Below are 19,887 nucleotides of genomic sequence, written 5' to 3'. Positions count from 1 at the left end.
TGAACTTGTGCATATTTACAAGGAGACAGACCATGTTGGTAAAATTTTTATTCTGGCATAATTTTTTTTACTTTATTTATGTCAAACTAATGTGACTTCTAAATGGAGAAAAGCCCTTTATAGTTCAATATTGTAGGTGTATTTCTCTTTATAGATAATATTTGCAGTGCAAGATGTTTCTAAATCTTTTTTTCCCCCAGTGATCAAAAAACTCAGCATTTCCAACCTTTTCTGGCAGTACATTTTAGATGATGTTTTGTTCCTCTAAGGGATCCAAATAATAGGTCTCTGCCAGAAAATGGCAATTTTGCAATATCAGCACACTGGCAGAGTACAGAGAATTGTTAGAAACACATAATCACAGAATCACAGAATAATCTGGGGTTGGAAGAGACCTCTGGAGATCATCCAGTCCAAGCTCCCTGCCAAGGCAAGGGTCACCTAGAGCAGATTAGGCAGGGACCTCATCCAGGTGGGTTTTGAATATCTCCAGAGAGGGAGGCTTCAACACCTCCCTGGGCAGCCTGTTCCAGGGCTTTTCCACCTCCAATGTAAGGAAGTTCTTCCTCATGCAGAGATGGAACTTGCTTGCTGGTGTTTTAGTTCATGGTCATTGCTCTGTCAGTGGTCACCACTGAAAAGAGTCTGGCACCATTCTCTTGACACCCAGTTTGGAGATATTTACATGCATTGATGAGGTCTCCTCTCCTCTTCTCCAGGCTAAACAGGCCCAGCTCCTGCAGCCTCTGGAGCAGGAGTGAGGAGCCTTCCTCCTGAGCAGGAAGGAGCAGCAGTGATAGCATCTGATGGTCTGACACCATTCCCTGTCCCCCTGTGCCACTGCTGGGGGAGAGGAAAAAGTAGAAGTGAAGCTGTGCCCTGAGAAAAAGAGCGGTGTGGGTAGAAGGTGATTTAAGATTTGGATTTATTTCTTAATATCCTACTCTGATTTGATTGGCAAGAATTTTTTTTTTTGTCTCCTAAGGGAGGTCGGTTTTGCCCATGACAGTAACTGATAAGTGATCCTTCCCTGCCCTTATCTCAATGCACAAACCTTCCAATATATTTTCTCTCCTCTGACCAGCTGGGGAGGGAGAGCTGGATCAGGTTTGCTGGGCACCTGGAGTCCATCTAGGGCTAGCCCACCAGAGCAGAACATTTCAGAGGACATCTGAGAATCAGTTTTTGAAGTTAAAAAAAAAAAAAAGCAGAAGATTGTGGCAGGTGAAAATTCAAATGGTGGAATATTGATAGAGAGTGTTAATTAACACAGAGTGTTTATTTGTGCTACATAGTGCATGTAATCAGTTATACTCACTAAATGAGGATTTGATTGCCCACTGCTCCATGCATACCAGCACTTTCACATCGTAAAGACAGGGATTCTGTCCATTTGTATTTGCTAAGTACAAGCAGAATGGCCTCTGGGAGGAGCACAAAACAGTACCAGAATAGAAACAGCAAATTTAAATATTCGTAGAAATGCTACAATATCCTTTATGTCTGGATCTCAGCAAAGAAGGGTGTTGGATTTTTCTTAGGGGGGAGATAAAATTTTGAATGTGATATAATCCATTGCACCCAATTTTAGCCAGAGAATGAATAATCTTCTGGAAACCACTATCTCCTCCTTTGACTCCAGAGGGTATGCAGAAGACTAGGATAGATTATGTGACTAATATTTCAAACACAAAATTTACATAAAATGACACAACCCCCTTATCTTTAGAAAGTTTCTTCAATAGACTGACTCATCGTACAGTCTAATTAGGAAATTTAATTTGGGTGATGTTGTAGAGGAAGAGCCCATATATGAATATTTATAGGAAGCCCTTTGGTAATCAGAAAAATCTTTCAGCATGCTTTCAGCTTGTAACAAGACCTAATAATGTGCTTAAAACTTAGAGGAATCTTTGTGTTTTCTTAAATCTTGCTAGCCATAAGGGCATTCTTCAGTGCCTCTCCAATAAAGTTTGAGCTCCCAGAGACGAATCAGTAGTGTAGCACTGTGCTACACAGCATTGCTCCAGCTCTTATTTCAATGTTTGAAAAAGCTGACAAGATCCAGGGATCCTAAAGATTTCTGAACTAAGTTTTTTCTCAGGACTGCTTGATATAAACCAATTCCATTCCTGGACTCTCCCTGTAACACTTTATTCAGCCTGACTTCACAAGAGAGAATTCATATTTATCTCCCTCATAGAGAAAAGATATGTTTAGATTATTCAGATATTTTCCCTGTAGTTATGTTTATTGTTCTGAATTATAACTTCCTGGGCAGCTCTTTGATTTAATAAGGAAGAAAACTATTTCCAAATAAAGCACTGCATATTTCATAGTGAACTATATATATTTATCTCAGTTCAGTTTGCTTGTAGGTCACTTCAAGAAAGGAGTAATTTCTATACATTGTCTTTCAGCATCTCATCTTTCCCTTGCAGTTTAATGCTTACCATGTCTAACAGAAACACAAGGACAATAAAAAGTAGATCTGTGTGAGCGTTGCTGAATTGACAGCTGAAATCTTCAACTACGTTTGCACATGCCATTTAAATAAGGTTCAAGGAAGTCCATGACATTGTACCCAGAGGAAAACCATTGTGCCCATTTGGACTCTGCATTAAACGAAAACAAAACTCATTGTGCAATTTTGCCAGCAAAAGCATCCATTGTGTGTCCCAGTGCCCGAGCCGCTGTCAGCGTGAGCTGTTGCAGTCAGGCTTGCCGCCATCCCAGCATGTGCAGCTTGAGATTTTTTAGCGTTGTTTTGTTTCTTGCAGCTGTATATGCTCCTGCTGAACATCAAAAATCTTGAACTAGTGCCAATCAGATACAGCTGAATTGCCTTTACTGCAGTAAGAAAAATTATCAGCATGCAATTTATTATTAGAACAGACCATTCTAAACTTTTACTTCCATGACAGCAGACAGCTATATCCATTTTTGTATAAAAACTCACTCAGCACAAATAAAAGGAAACGCAGATTAGCTGGCTTTAAAACCATATCCTATTTTCAGCTGGACTCACTGGAGAGTGGACCTCAAGGATAGCCATGTCCAGGGCATTTAGTTGCACTTGGGGAGCTCTTTCTCTCCCACACCCTGTATAAGACCAATAAAACAAATTTCTTATCTGTGGCTTAGGAATCTCACTTCAGTGAGATTAATATTTTATTATATGAGAGAACTACAACCACCCTTTTAGCAGGGGTAAGCAGAAAGCAAAAAGTTATTTCTACTGTAGCTGTAGTTTACCCCAGGGCTACGTGCATCCTATACCAATGGCATTTTAGGAGCAAAACAGACAAAAACACCAGCAAAAACAAACTAATAAAAAAAGCCAAACCAACACTACCACCATAAAAGTATTGATGCTCTGCATGCAGGATATGATAACCACTTGCCACTTTGGGAATTATCTCCAAGAGCCTAAGGATTTGCAAGTGTTACAGTCAGGAAGCAGAGGAGAAAATACCCTGAGGGACCTTGGGAGGACTGAGGTCTGTTCTAATCCCTTGTAAGCCCTTTCTTCCCCCCCCTCCCCTCACAGGGCCAAGTTATCTGTGGGATTCTAATGAACTCCATTAGGATTGCTGACTGCATCTTCTAGTTCTTTAACTAATCACTTAACAAAGGAAGCAACCTAGGTCAGCAAACACAAACAAGTTGCAGAACTAAAGAAAAAATTATTGAAGTTTAAGGTTCTTTTAAAATAAAACCAACTCAAGTCACATTATTTATGAGAAAAATTAAGTTCAAGCCCCCCTTGGGCTAATAAATTTGCAGAGTTATTTTTAAAGCAGTGATAGGAGCAGTGCTAAGCAACAGGGTCTTGGGGTCATCACACACATCCTCATGGAACCCTAGTTTCATTCAGTGTAACTGTGACTTTATCACATGGCAGTATTTTGCCTAGGCAGAGGGTTGATAAAGTAAGCTTCACTGAAGTATCTCTGAAGAGAAGTACAAGATTTTTGCTCTTGCACTTGTCGAAGAAAGTAATCTTAAACTGATGCCTTTTTCTCTGGAGAGAATAGTACACCCAGGCTAAAAGAGCAAATGCCTCAGTGTTATTATACTTTAGGAAATACCATCAGCCAATCCAGCTGAGTCTGTTTGGCTAAGTGTTGCTGCAAGGGGGGAAGCAGACTCAGGAATGAATTTTAAGCCCACACCCTCATCCAACACCATTTTTGGATGTAACCCAATTCGCACTGTGATTAGAAAGATCTCTGCTTTGGATGTATCACCTCTGTGCCTGATACACCTAGGCTAGAAAAAGGGTAGAAAAGAGGCTGAAGCCCTTGCTAAAATACAGGAGATCCAATCTCCCAGAGAGCTCAGGCTGAGACAAGCCAGCCCATCATTACATTACATAAGGACAGGCCAGATGCTTTACTAACAACCTTTGAGAGTATTTTCACCTGCACTTAAATAGCTACGAAAGCAAAATTTAACACATAGGTAACAAATCACAGCAGGCTCCACTAGAATCAGAACTCTGACCTTCAATTTTCTGGCCTTTGGAGTTATCACAGAATCACAGAGCATGCTGAGTTGGAAGGATCATCAAGACCAACTCCTGACCCTGCAGCATCCCCAAGCGTCACACCCTGTGCCTGAGAGCATTGTCCAACCATTTCCTGAGCTCTGTCAGGCTTGGTGCTGTGGCTCTTCCTAGGGAGCCTGTTCAGTGCCCAGCCACACTCTGGGTGGAGAACCTTTCTCTAATATTCAACCTAACCCTCCTCGGACACAACTTCAGGCCATTCCCTTGGGTTCTGTCACAGGTCACCACAGAGTGATCAGTGCCTGCCTCTCCTCTTCCCCTCACTAGAAGCTGTAACTGCAGTGAGGTCTCCCTGCAGTCTCCTCTTCTCCAGGCTGAACAGACCAAGTGATCTCGGCCACTCTTCACTTGGATTCCCCTCGAGGCTCTTCATCATCCTGGCTGCCCTCCCGTGAATGCTCTTTAATATGCAGCCACTAAAACCCCAGCTTATTGAAATTATGCTACAGTAACAGTCCCATCTATGCAAGGAAGAGTAAAGATTTTCAGTCAAACTGAAGGTCCAGCTACACCAGATCCTCCAGGAATTACGACTTTCAGTGTTTAAATCTTCCTTGCGTGAGCAAGTCTTCCCTTTTGTTTTAAATTGCAGAATGATTCACTTTATTTATCATTCTGTTATTTTGTTATGATAAATCCATGTGCCAAAGCCTGCTCCGATTTCTTAACTCAGCAAGAGCTGATAGTATGATTTACCCTCTCCACATCTACCCAGATGACATTACCACTGTTCCAAATATACACCATCAAATTGCATGTCAACATCCTGTTGACTGGTCTAGAGTGTGAGCAGATGTGCTTTCCAGTGGTGTTGGAAATTAGATTGGAGAGGAGACAGTGGCTCTAAGACATCCTCTGTGCCCTTTGGACATGATGACACTATAGAGTTACAGAGACTCTGCACCACTGTCTGCTGAACTCCTGACCTTACACATCTTCCCTCTATGGTGTCATTAAATGAACCACAGTTCATGGAAAGCCAAGCACCAGGCTACAGGGAAGATGTAGAGACTCCTTATATTTCCATTTCACAGAGAGATGGCACATTTTGAGAAGCATTTGCATTGTAGTGACACTGGAGATTCCCCTGAGTACAGACACAAGTGGAAAAGAGTTTGGCCCAAAAAAACTAACAGATTAAGTGGAAACCTTAAACACAAACAGGCAGACTACATCCTTTATCTGCAAATAATTGTGCAATAAGGTAAAGCAGGGGATATACGTGTTTCAGGGATAAGAATATATTCCAAAGGTTCAAGCAGAAGTCAGGGGAGTGGTAAAAATAAAGAGAAATGCTTGGGATGCAAAGTAGGAAGGAGAGTTGATCTCTTATCTCCAGGGTAAACTCTTCTCTTCTGGCCTTGTACAAGAGTCAAGAACTACTTCAGTGTTATGAATGCAGACAGAAAATTCCTCCTGTGTGTTCCAAGGATTTCACAATCTTGTTGTACTTAAAGTCACAGGCTGCATAGGCACCACATAAAACATGAGTTACACCAGCATCACAGTCCATCCTGAGTAATATGTCTCTATTGATCCTTTTTGGCATCACAAAGGTTTCATTCTCCATGACTTTACACCAGATCTGAGATGGTCCACATACCCTATGGCAAATATTCCTTGCCTTTCAGCACAAAAATAAATGGGAAACAGAAAGGAAATAAGGTGGGGGAAGAACCACACACACAAGGTAACAAATAAACTATTATTCCTTACAAAGATGGACAGGAAGATAATCAGTAGAAAACAGTATTTCATGGGATGCCCAGAGCCAAATGCTTTCCTATGCAGAACCTCTCCTTCAGGACCCAGCCTAGCAGTTAAATCTCTGATTGTGCTTGACCTGCACAAAGTCTTCAAAATTTGGGATTCCACCCAACCTCACCCAGCTCAGCAGCTTGGCATGTTTAAGGCAGCCTGAAGTGTGTAGCCAGGAAAGGGGAGGAGGAAGCCAACACCAGCTCTCCTGCCAGCTGGCCAGGTGACCATGGCACGCAGCCCAGCGGTACACTGAGCCACGGTTCATCTGAATGTGCCCACCAGTGCTGCCACAAGGCCTGTCCTGAACTCACAGCCAGGCACAACTGCTGCTGCATCCTCTCCTCAAATGTCCAGGAGATGGATCCAAGCACCTTCTCTGAAGACTGAAGGCTGTGCAGGGTGGGCAGTGAAGGATATTATTAATAACTTTCCACTCAGCCCTTTTCAATCTTGCCTTTACAGGAGGAGATTACAGATTTTGCATTATGTTTTGCCATGAAAATCCATCGGAGAGAGGGATTTCTAGTGTGATGTCCTGTTGTTACAAAGCATAACTTCCTGGAGAGAGCCTCCTTCCTTTGTTTTATTTATTTATTTTCCTCTGAGTGCAGGCTAAACCCTCCCTTCCTGTTGGGAACAACAGCTGCAGCATGCAGCATCAGCTTGCCAAGCCTGGATGACTGTGAAATGTCATTTATCTTGGAGCAAGATAGCATCAAAGAGAACAACTATGTGGGCCTGACCATGCATTCACTACATAGCTGTGCTTAGGAGGAGCAGGATAAATTGCAGTATTGGAGGCTAAAGAGGTGCCACTTCTGAGCTAACACTCTTGGACCTGAAAGTGCTGTCAAATCTGAAAGCACCGCTGAGAAAAAAAGGGAATTTTCATTTCCTTATTCAGAAAAAGACTCTTTCAAAGGCTGGAGATGCAAAAGTATTCACCAGGGCAGGAAAGCAATACTTCTTCTGTAGGTTAATGGGAACACTACGGCCTCAAGATCAAGTAATTGGCTGATGAAAACCACAGAGCTGACACAGATTTCCTAACATACCTGTGTTATCCCACAGACCTGGTGAATCCTGTATGAATGTCACAATCCTTAGATAAAAATTACTTTCAGATACCCTTCTGTTATCTTCTCCTTTTAACCCTTTAGGGGAGCTTTCGTTTTTTTTGCCAGAAGCAACTGCTATTTAAAGATTAGGAGAGAATTCAGTCAAATTGAAAATTAATCACACATTTTCCCCACCAGCACTCAATTCCCATCTTTTGCTCTGGGTTCCTTTGTTCCTCCTGTCCCACGTGATCAGTTGGCTGAGAGCACTGAGATGCTTTTTGTTCAGTGCCCAGTCTCAAGGCTCCCCTGGAAGCATGCTGGGCTGCACGGTTCTTCCCTTGACAACATCACATATTTCCCATTAATGACGAGTGGAAAAGGTCAGGCAGGTCTCTTTAATGGCCTTTTTGAGAGCAAACAGCCTTGGGAAATGGCTCTCTGATTTCTGGGAACACCAGTCTATTCAATAAGCTAAGACAGAAGTCCCAAGAAAAGTGAAGATAACAACATATTAAAGGGGACTTTCCCATGTGAGTTTGGATCTGCCAGAATCCTCCTACATGACTTGGGTATAACTCTTCCAGTGATTTTGGTGGAGGGAGAGCAGCTTTAATGAGAACACATACAGATGCAGAAGTGTTGCACAGATGCAGAGGGGTTGAGCACCAGGATCTAACAGTGCATGCCATTTTGAGTAGTTTGCCACAAAATTCCTGAGACAGTCCAGACCACTGGCTGTAACATAAAACCATGACAACCACCATCCACATCATCTGCAGCAGCTAGGGAATCTTTTCTCAATAGAAGATCTGAAATTCCTTAGAGACCACAGAATCATAGAATCATACGGTTTGGATTAGATCATCTAGTTACAACCCTCCTGACATCTTACACTAGACCAGATTGCTCCAAGGCCACCCAACTTGTCCTTGATCATGATGAAAGATTTAAATGTAAAAACTTCACATGACAAAATTCTCATGCCTCAGATCAGAAAGCCCCTATTTTACCTGTGCATTTTGTATTTCTTACACAGAAGAAGCAGTAATCAAAAACATACCCATCAGTATTTTCACAGAGAATCTATCAAGTGTAAATGAATGTCACGCTATGGAGCTGAAGCCAGTGCAGCAACGTCAGGAGTTTTTCCTATTATTTCCCTGTCTTTGTTTTGTGCCTTGCTTTGCTCCATCACTAAATGTTCGAGAGATCTCTACCACGAGCCCAGAGTGTGGAAATGCTGACTGAAGTAATTTACTGCATCCATGTGCACAAACAAGCTGTTAGTTGCTGTTGGCATGTAAATAAGTCACTGTTCTTTCCATTCTATAGCTGTTAAATAAACACTGTGAGCCAAGTTCACGGCACTGATTTCTTGTAGGAGGTCACTGAGATGATTTTGCAGAAATATCCTGTGACAATTTTGCAAAACAGGATGGTCCCAGCCTGAATTTCATTACTCTGTTTTTTTCCACTTCCATCCTGGTGGTGACTGTGTTTCTGCTGTCACAGGCAGGCTGTTAATTCATCCTGACTCCATAACAGACACCAGGAAAATGGAAACTTTGTCCACTCTCCTTGGTGTTTAAGGCATATGCATTAAAAATTGCTTGTATTCTGGTATAACCTAGAAGTCCTAGTCCATGTCAGCTACAGACAGGCTGTGTATGCACACTTATAGTGACTACATGCCACTGACTGCCGCACAGCATGCAGCCAGCCAAACAGATAGCTTTAAATGGCAGCTATATAAACAAGGCAGCTGGCACCCTAGTCCAGGCTGAAAAACTCACAGTGGAGTATGCAAATTAACCTCCGCAGCCCAATAAATACATCTTATTTACAAATAACACCTGCCTGTACATTAAAATAAAAATACCAAGACTAGGGAGAAACCAGGTGTCTCATCTTTATTCTACCAATGGCAAACTGGAGCAGAAATTAAATATTTTGCCAAAGGTGCTATAGGAAGCCTGTGTCAGAGCCATGACTGGAGTCACTTGTGCTTCAGCCTGTGCTGTAGTCACAGGTTCCTGCTTGTTTAGAGCACAGTATAAATTCATGGTACATGCTCATATAGCTACATGGACCCAGTAAATGCCATCCTCAATTTTCACCTGTTAAAAGGACAGAATCAGTCAGACTGTGAGGGTTAAGAGGGATGATGAGCAACAAAAATTGAAAGTCCTACTTTCAATCTTACCCACTAACGGTAGACATTTTAGGAAAAGGACTCAGCAGAAAGTTTTGCACTTAAAAGAAATAACATCAACAGCAGTGGATAGGGGTTTGGGAAGTGGATTTAATAGGTGTGTCTAGATTTGGCTAAGAATGAAAAGAGCATTTTCTTTCCACTGGTTGCTGGCTAATAAAAGCAGAGGGGTGGAATACATCCAACTTGCAAAACTTGAATACAGTTACTGCTATCTGCAAATGGGTGCCCCTCCCCGCTCATGTGAGCTACACAGGCAAAAGAGAATGACACATGTGCTGTTTCCTTTTCCAGTTGCAAAGGGGTCAGGAGCCAGGCAAGGAGAGCCCGAACAAGAGGAGCATTTTCCTGGGTTCTTCCAGCTGTTCTGTTCAATCCCGCCGTCAGTTCTGAGCAGGGAAGACAGGCTGTCAACACAAATAAGGCATTTTTCAAAGGCGTAAATTATGAGTTCCCCAAACAATGCGACATCTCAACCACGTGAGTACCCTTACCCCCCTCCCCCCTTACTATAAGAGTGGATTTATCAGCTGCCGCTTAAGGAACAGATTGCCTAATGCGTTTCGTATGGGGTAAAACAAAAAATAAGGAATGCCTGAGACTAACCCTGAAGGAAAAAAAGTTGCGAAGAAGCTGTTTTCTTTCTTAATTCTTTGTGTTTGTGTGTGCGCGTGTGTGAGGGAAGGACTGGAACAGGCTCTGCAAACTCTGGCTCCTGAACAGGACCAAGCAAAGTTAGCAACGTTTCCGCCTAAACCCCAGCTTAGAAAAGTTTCATTTGAATGTTTTTCCCTCCCCCCGCCTTCAGGAATGAAGTTATAGAGCATTTTGAAAGCGTGCTGACGCTTTTCTAAGATAGTAATGGTGCTGCCCAGCCTGCGTTTGGAGTCTCAAGCTGTCTGTGTGTAACATGAGACCCAAGCCACAAACTGACAGTCTATATTTAAAGCCACAATGTGTTTCTGCTCCTGGAAATTTAGAAACGCAGGCTTAGGGACAAGCAAATTGGTTTTTCAGCAAGAGAGGGTCCAGGAGGACAAGTCCTGTGTTTGTGTAACTCTGCATATTTCAGTAAATTTTAAAATAGAGGATTTGGCCCGCACAGTCAAGGCAGCACAGAGCCTCGGCTGCACTATGGTAGTGTTCATTTTGGGACAGTATCAAAAAGAAAGGTGAAGGAAGGGATGGACTATGATTTGATAAGCTGCGAAAAACTCTTGAGTTTTTGGTGCTGCAATTTTTTTCCCCTTGTGGCTTTAGTATGATCTTTCTTGTTTTAATTCAAGAAAGTACGTTTGTTTTATTTTTAATAAATAAACTGCCGATAGCAGAATTGTTTATCATACCATGGCATCAATAATGAAGGCAGAAAGCACAGACAGCTCTGCTGGGATCAGCCTGCAATTCAGGGTTTGATCCAGATACTGCTGTAAGGGTATTTGTTCTGTATGGCTGTAGACAGTGTTTCCCAAGCTTTGAATGAGGCAGGCTGATCCAGCAGAAAAGACACAGCAAGGAGAATCTCTGGAATCCCAACCAGCAATTTCTAGTTACCCTTTAGTCCTTTTTGCAGATCCTAACCAACAAGAAAGATTAGATGTTACCTTTATATTTTATTCTACTTCATTCTGTAGTTTAGAATATTATAGCTTGCTGTCTATTGCAGCTTGTTTTCTGTTATAGCTAGGAAAGATACAGGCAGGCTAATTCAGCATTCTGAGAGCTGGGGTTTGGCACAGCTTGTGTAAATTACTGCTATTGGTGCTCTCCAAGCATGTCCAGGAGGGTGGTCATGACTCACTGAGGTTCTTCTTGTGTATTGTGAAATATCAGCAAGGGTCCAGATGCAGTGTTGTATTTTAGTGACAGGCTTGGCCAAGTGACACATCCAGGACCAGCTCTGCAGTTCTGAATACATTACAAACAGGCTCTCTGGCAGACCCAGGTTCAGACCCCACAGAAGGCCCTGGGGGGACACTGGATGAGGAGTCTGTGCCCCCTGGGGCCTTTTGCCTGCTCATAATGAAAAAAGAAAGATGCAACAGGTTCTTCATGGTTTTTTTCCAAAATGTGGACAGGAATTCTCAACTTGAACTAATTTAAGATCATATGATTCTCTCTCCATGAAAATAAATTGCTTGCAATCCAGCTAGGAGTATTCTGGCTGAAAAATAGTCATAATGTATTGTCCTTGGTTGGGTATTTTGGTTTTGTTTTGTTGTTTTGGTTTTGTTTTCTTTAATTATACGGATAAAATTTATAGATTAGGAACAAAAGTTAAAGGGAAGTCTGATAGTACCATATTTCTGTATAATGCATGTTTGGTGCATTGATAACGGTTGAAGTTTTGGGGGAAGGTTTTTTGGAAAAGAGTCTTATTTCCTAGTAAAATTCCTGCTAATTTTGCAAGAAACAAGACAAACAATTGAAAGTTCAGTGTATTGACAGGCGCTGCGCAGCATGGACAGCAGATGTTTGCCAGAGAAGCAGAATAATTGGGAAAACAAATCTGCTTCATAGCCACAGTGAAAATCTTTGAGATGGGTGTGAAAATGCATAAAATAATAATCAAAACCTTTTTGATACATATTCTGAACATATGAATTCTTCGCTGAATACCTGCAGGTGAGACCACAGAGCAGCTGCCAAGTGATGTAAACTGAACAGTGTTAAGTTACCTAATTGCTCATGTTCTTTGCTCATCTCCTTGTGTTCACCCATGGCTAATAAGGAATTTTATTCATGCTATAAATGCATATGATCCTGTCAATCCAGGGGGGAGCATGCACTGTTTCAAATTTTAAATATTCAGCTCTGTGGGGTCTGTAAATGTATTCTGCCCCTATATGGGGATGCCCCACATCTCACCTTGGGCACTTCCCATGCCCAGCTCAGATATCCCCCAGATATCTGAGTGGGCTCTGTACCCACACCAGAGGTGAGGGAGACAGTAACTCTGTGATGCATTTGCTTCCTGCTCACATGTACAAGCAGTAGCTGTCTGACTAAACTATGAAACCTGAGGAACTCCACAGGTTTGGCAGTCTCAGTTCAGCTGGCAGCTTTTGCCCTCTTCCTGTTAGACTGCAGTGACCCTATTTTGAGGCAGTGGGACAGCTCGAATGAGGTAAAGCATTAGGACAATAAACGTCACCAAGTCAAAGGTTCATCCTGGGCAGGCAGTGATCTGTGCAAAGCCATCTTCATGGGTCAGAGGTGTTCACCCCTTTGGAGAAGGTGTTCTGCAATTTATGGGATTTCATCTGTACCCAGCAGGCTGGGAATGGGCTCTCTTATACTCCAAATGCCAGCTGTCAAAGGAGTTAGTGGTTTAGGAGAACAGTTTGTGGAGGCTTTTCTTCCTCATCACCCATCAACAGATAAGTTCCTCTTCCTGGGGGGACAGGAAGCAGTGTGATGTGTGCAATGCAGAAGAATTGGCCCAAAAGGAAATCAAGAAGCAAGGCTGGTCTTCAGGCCATGCTCCAGCTGCAGAGGGAGGAAGAAGATGAGGAAGAGGGTGCAGCAAGGCCTCCTTGAGCTGTATGCACTCCCTCTGCATTGCCAGCTGTCCTCCAGCAGTAACCCAGGCACTGCCTTGCTCAGGGGAGCAGAGTCTGGTGCTGCCTCTGTTCCACAAGCAGGAGGTCTTGGCTCCATCAGCCCAAGCTTCTCCACCTGTCCCAATGACAGTCAGAGCTTCTGGCAAAGTGAGTCATGTATGTATCTGTCCCCTCAGAGAGGCTGAGACCTTGCAAAGGTGGCCTCAGATAAAGGCAGAGACTTCATGATGTGAATGGGGAGTGTGGTTCAGAGAACAGCCTTGCCACACCTTCAGCCTATAATGAGATCTATTTTGGGGCTGCAAACTTGTTCTTTTGTATGTTCCTGGAGCAATACCTCTTGCCTTTCACATAGGGCTTGTGAAAAGCCTTGAATGAACCCTTCAGGTTTTTAATTGTGTTATTCACACCTTGGCAATATATGTGATTTCATTCTCCTTAATCAACAGAAGTGCTTGCCTGTGACAGTAAGTGATAAACAAAAACAGGGGCTATTGATTATGAAAATCTGGTCTTCACTGGTAAACCTCTGAGCATTTATACACAAGGAAACCTACAGATTATAGTAACCTCTCATTTTTAGCACAGAAATCTCAAAACATATCCTACCAGCATTGATGTAAATTGAATGCCTCTGCTTGTATGTTTGTTTCCCACCACTGTGCATATGAATTGGAAAATTTGGCTTTATACCCCAGGGCTCTCGTGACACCCTCATTGTGTGACATATTTATGTGAAAGTCTGGGAATTGAAAGGCTCAGAATGCACCTAAAATTTCAGTAATTAACAGCAGAAATGTTGGCAAACCGCTGAGCTGGAGAGAATAGGGAGGATGTCGACCCAAATAGGAGTCTGCTGGTTTAAAATACACCATTTCAGCATTGCTGGGCATCATTTAAAAAAAAAAAAAAAAACCCACAGTAGATGTTAAAGTAGATGTTAAAGATTCAGGTTGTGGCTAGTTGTGTGCTTAAGCCTGTTAATATTATAGAATTATGCAGTGTCTGCATCTCATTGCTGCTACTGCTGCACCTTTCTTTCTGGGCTCTTGTGTAATATACCCTGTATGCATAGCTGTTCAAATGACTGAGTCCAATCAGCAAAGTCTTTTGTAAAACAGGCTTTCAGAACTGCATTGTCTAATGAAAGTCTGTTTGTGTGTGTGCTCTGTGCAGTGCCTGCCTCTATTGTTGGGGAGGGATCAGTATTCCTATAGCGTAGAGAAATCCAAGCCAAGAGAGGGATCTGATTGTGCTAGGTGCTGTACAGGCACCTCTTCTTCAAAAGGCTGGTAAAGGGGAGAGATTACAGGTGGGAGAAGAGAAATGACTGCTCTCCATGGACCCTGCTGGTGAGGCAGCTTTTCGCTGGGAAGAGCTGGGGAGGAAGGAGTTGGTTTGGTTCCAGCAGAATCACTGGTGCAACAGCACTTTGCTTCCCAATGCCTAATTCTGTAATGCATGCTCAGGAAAAAAACCATAGCTCAGAAGTTATTTAGCAACTGGCCTGCTTGTTTCCCACAGAAAGATCAAAAAACTTCTAAAACAGCGTTTGACATGAGTGGGAAGTTTGTTTACAATTTTTTGTTTCACATACAAGTTGTGGTAGAAAATGCATGAAAAACCCAAATGTGACAAGAATATAGAAACACCTTAGGAGGGCAAGTATTCGGGCAGCAGACAATTGTGTTTTACTTCCTTAATTTTCTAAGTCAGATGAATTTGACAGCATTACCCCAATAATGAGTCGATGAAAAATTCACCAGCTGCTAAGCATTCTGAAAAACTACTTGGAGAATGGAGAAAAGAGTCACTTGGAGAAATCAGGCCTTGTTTGCCAGCAATTTGTGAACACAAATGGAGGAAAAGCTTCTCTTGTCTGGGTAATTTATGTGTAACTGATAACTGCATCAAGTACCAACACTGCAATGCTACAACAACAGACAGACATGCAGCTCATAATTTCATGCTGAAATAAGATCTGGACTCCTCTGTTTCTTGAAGAGTCAGCACAATCTAATTCACACCAGATCTCTGCTATGTTAGCATGGAAATCAAATGCACTGTCTGTGCTAAACTGATCCCTTATTGCAGATGTACCTTGCACATGTAGTTTCACCAATGAGACAGCTGGCTGAGTGATTTTCCTCTTAATTAATCATCTCATATGCAAAGGATGCCAGTTTCTCATATCTCCTTCTCTTCTGACATATGTTTCACCACAGGGTTCTTCCTGATGAAGCAGAAAACTTCACTAAAAATCTCAATGGGTTAAACTTGTTCTGCTGCATTAGAGTTTTAAAGTGATTTTTCTTTCCTTTCCTCTGCCTCTCTTTTTCATCTTAAGAGGGAAAAGAGAATTCAGTTATTTCATGAGGGTCTCTACCTCTTTTTTCTCCAGATAAGCCCTGGAACTGAGTTAAGCTTTTTATCAGTAAGTTGCAGGGGGGCATTTGAACACACCCTGAGACAGTTCTTTGTTATTGTGAGTGATAAATGCCTATTTTACTGGGGACTACATGTTTAAAATACCTAGTTTTATGAGACAGTCCACATTATACAGGACATGTGTGACTAGTTCACAGCCATACAGGATCAGACATCAAATCATTACATATGTGCTGGTCTTTATAGTTGTGAGCAGAGACTCTTTCAGTAACATCAGACCTAAAAAACAAGTTTGAGTTCTGTTCACACATATATACACACACAGAATGTGTGTATATACAATATACCTTATATCTGTATGCATGTATATACAAAGACATGTATTTATACCCACCATCCTTTCCACTACTTATATGGCTTTATTTGTTCAGGTTTATATTTCTCTTCTAGCTCATCTGTGCTGGGAGAATTTGGTAGGTGCATCTTTAGGACAGTTTTCTAGAAATGCTGATCATATTACTATATTCATACCAAAATTAAAGCTATTCTTTAGAAAAACTACCTTCCTTCAGAAACAAAATACTTATTCAAGAATCAATTCAATCCTATTACATAATTCTATGAACCCCCTCAAACAGTTGAGAAAATTAATTTATGCTGGAAGAGATTTTACAGAATTGTTATCCCAGTTTAACTGTTTTTTTGTAGGCAAACTTCTCTGTGGTTCATCTTGTTTTCTTTGAAAAGTGTTCTTACCAAGACAAAAGTAAGATACCTCTTGTCTGCTAATTGGATGTTTAAAAAATTTCAGTCACTTAAGAAGGGATGAAAAAGCAGGTCTTCATGGCTGACTTTAGATAAACCAAATAATCCTTAGGTGAGACAAATAGACCACAAATCACTTAAACACAAGTGATTAAAGAGTTATCTGTCTGAATGAGTAAAGGAAAAAAATATTTCTAGTGGATGGTGAAGAGTTACCATAAAATGTAGTCATCCTAGAGTTCAGGAAACTTGTATACATTTTCAAAAATCCTGATGTTTAAAATGACATTGTGGATTTTAATATTTTATTTCTGTCTTCTAGAATATATTGTTGAATTCTGCTTTCAGGATTTTCTTAGCATGTATTAGGGCTAGAAATTTACCAATTTATTATTAAATAGTCTAGTCTTTTATTTCCCGAAACTTTAAAACCAGCACTCATGAGCTAGCTGAGATTGCTCTTCTAACTGTCAATGGTTCATGCCAGTGTAATGAGCACGCTCCCAGTCCCATCCAACAAAGCAAGCAGGAAATTAAATCCTTGATGTATCTGTGGCCTCTCTCACAGCTGCTCTCTCATGTTGTCTAGTTCAGATACCCTCTGCACCTCCTAATCCTACCTGTCTGTCCCTTTCTTAGCCCACAAGTAAATGGCCGTCTCTGAACATACAACAGACACACAGGTCCCAGCTGTTCAATGCCATTTCCTCCCTTCTCTCAAGGACCTTCCACAGTGCTGCCAGAGGGAAGGAAGAAAAGAACAGGTCAGGAAAACATAGATCTTTCCCTGTCACCATCTGGGCTGAGGCTTTGTTTCCTTTGGGAGTTGCCCTCTCTTCCACTGTCTTCTCTGTTTTCTCTTTTCTCTCTCATCTTCACAGCTTGCTATGAAACAACACACTCCCTCTCCAGATCTTTCCTGTCATCACATAGCAATTTTTATTCACAACTGAGACATGCTTTTTACATTCTGAATCGCATGATTGGGAGAGATTATTATTGTCTATCTTTCTTGAATTTCCGTAATTATGTCAATGGCCCTTGATTTTTGGACTCTATTGCATAAAAATTTCCCCACACTGAACTCATAAGGACCTTTTTTTTTGGTTTAAAGAAGCTATGCTACCAGTTACTAATGGCAATTAAGCCCTTGGTGGAAAGAGGGGCTATACACAAAATTAGGCTGTATCTCTCTCTACAGAAAACCCTGCATGACATGTTGAGTACACCAGGAAACAAATCTGCAGTTGGGAACCAAGTCCCAGCTTCCTCTTTGCTTTGGAAAAAAAAGGGTTTTTCACTCTTTTGCAAAACCACTCAGTGTGCTCTGAACACTGTCACTTTTCCTCAACCTATCCCTGCTCCAGTCATGAAGAGGAGTGGAGTGAGCAACTTCTGCTAACATCACCAAAGCCAGGAAGAACACCACCAGGTCAGGGAGAAGAGGGCCAGGCTGGCTGGGACTTTGAGCAAGATGAAGCTGACCATGGGGGTGTGGTTAGAAACAGATGCTCTTTAAGGCCCCTTCCAACCCAGCCCATTTCATGATATTATGATTCAGAGGCTGGTCCTTCTCGTGATGACTGTGTCCACCTAATGTGAAGAAATTAATTTTTTGACACCTTGCTGATTGCCTGTGGCACTTTACCATCTCCCACTAAGAGCTCTCTACTCATCATACCTACAGCTCAGGCAATAGGTAGTGACTGGACCCACGAACATCCTTTGAAAAGGGGAAAATACCCTTCTATCTTATCTTTTCTATAGTGAATGGATCTGGTTCCTCACAACACCTCTTCCCAAGTCAACCATCCCACACCCTGACCCAAGAAGTCAGATCTCATTTGTACTTGCTGTACAGGTGACAATTTGAAATTACTACAAATCCAAGCTATTACCACATGGTGACTTGGCATGGTGAGAGATGGAAAAGCTGATATTGTGCAGCCCCCAAAATAAGCTGGTTTTTTCATACCATTGGTTATCTGAGTCTTTCCTCTGTCTCCAGCTCTCCAGTTAATGTTGTCTTCCAACTCATGATTAATAGCAAGCTTTCCACTCACATCCTTCCCATTTCTTCTTGACAAAATACAATATTCTTCATTGCAAAAGTGTATTCTTTTTACTTTGTTCAGTCTGTAAATTTCTCAGGGCAGAATGATCTCTCCCTCCATCTCCTTTCTAAACAAGAATCACCAAATAATTATTTGACACTTCAGTGCTTGTGTGGTGCTGACCACATCTGTCTTCTCAAGTTACCTCATCAAGCTGCTGATTCTGGATAGAGATTTCAGCCTCCTGAAGCATGAAGATAAAATGCAAAAAACAACCTTAGGTATGACATCAACTGGTAATGCATATCAAGCTGGAAGGATTTAGGGGTTTCTCCTTGAAAATATTTTTCCCCTGAACACATTTATTTGTATTCTCTGAGATAGTCTCTAGACTGTGGAGATCAAAGAGAGCAGAAATCCAGCAGGGTTTTTAAGTGCATTAAAAGTACCGTGTTTCAAAGCCACATGCCTGAACATTTAAGCACCATGGAAGAAATGAAGTAGCAGGTGGTAATACCTGTAAACATGATTGTTCTAATCTTAATACTTTTCAATTTGTCAAAGCCTAACTGTGTGACATAGAGCCAAAATAAAGGATGCTGTGTGCACATGCAGACACACACGAGAGCATAAAACCCAAGGACACCAGCCAGCTTTGGGTTTTCCCTTTCAGCCACATTTCTGATCTTGTAAGTCATTTACAGTAACAAGGATGTGTATTTACCAGACTTATGTGGAACCTGGCAAATCTAAGTATGGAGTGCTGCTTGAGGGATTTGAATACAGAAATGTAATTCCCTGCTGCACTTCTTTTTTGCTGGGGTAAAAAATATAAAATGCCATCCACCACAGAACAGTGGCATATTGTAAATGTTTGCATATTGTGAATATATAGAGAGAAGCACAGTCTATAATGTTCCTCACTTAGCACTGAGACATTATATAAATATTTTCAGGTGCTTTCACAGAGTCGAAGTGAGACAAAATGAGACTATTGTTCTTTTCATTACCCCTAAAGAAATGAGAAAATATTAACAAGTGGTGTCCACCAGATCTAACCCTTTTCCTACCATAGGTTTTTGTGCATGTTTTCTGTACAACTCTAGCTGTATGTTGAAAACTTCATCACCTGAGATCACTTGATGTCCTGGCCTGTAAACAAATACCCAACTATTTCTGTGTCCTTCCAGTTTCTGGTGTTTCTTGGGCATCCCTTTCTTACTGCAAGCTGCCATTGCAGTGCTGAAATCTGTTGTTGAGATACTTGTACCCCGGAATTTGACATTGCTCATATTAATTTTATTGGACTTTCTATCAGAATTTGCTGATTTCAGATCCTAATTTTTTAATACTACTCTGCTTCAAATGCCTTGGTTTAGCTCACAGCAGCCTCGTCTACTATCACCACAGATTTTATTGAAGGCAAAGTGATTTATGAATGGTAACTAGAGCTCTTGTAGGAAATGCTATTGAAGACTGGGGGTAGTGGGGAGCAAATAAAGATGAACTGATC

General features: G+C 41.6%; 1 protein-coding gene across 1 annotated transcript in view; it reads left to right on the top strand.

Annotated features, from left to right (window-relative positions):
- The first annotated feature begins 9,814 nt into the window (after positions 1-9,814).
- GYPC (glycophorin C (Gerbich blood group)) overlaps positions 9,815-19,887 on the top strand; it is a 32,561-nt gene continuing 22,488 nt past the window's right edge. Inside the window, exon 1 of the mRNA XM_005485185.3 lies at positions 9,815-10,084. Coding sequence (XP_005485242.1) covers positions 10,051-10,084 — 34 coding nt within the window. The 5' untranslated portion in view covers positions 9,815-10,050. The remainder of the gene's footprint in view (positions 10,085-19,887) is intronic.

This window comes from Zonotrichia albicollis, chromosome 10, assembly GCF_047830755.1.
Source record: "Zonotrichia albicollis isolate bZonAlb1 chromosome 10, bZonAlb1.hap1, whole genome shotgun sequence".
NCBI classification, from domain to species: domain Eukaryota; kingdom Metazoa; phylum Chordata; class Aves; order Passeriformes; family Passerellidae; genus Zonotrichia; species Zonotrichia albicollis.
The sequence above is the reverse complement of the archived record's forward strand: the minus strand, read 5'-3'. Positions and strand labels throughout refer to the sequence as shown.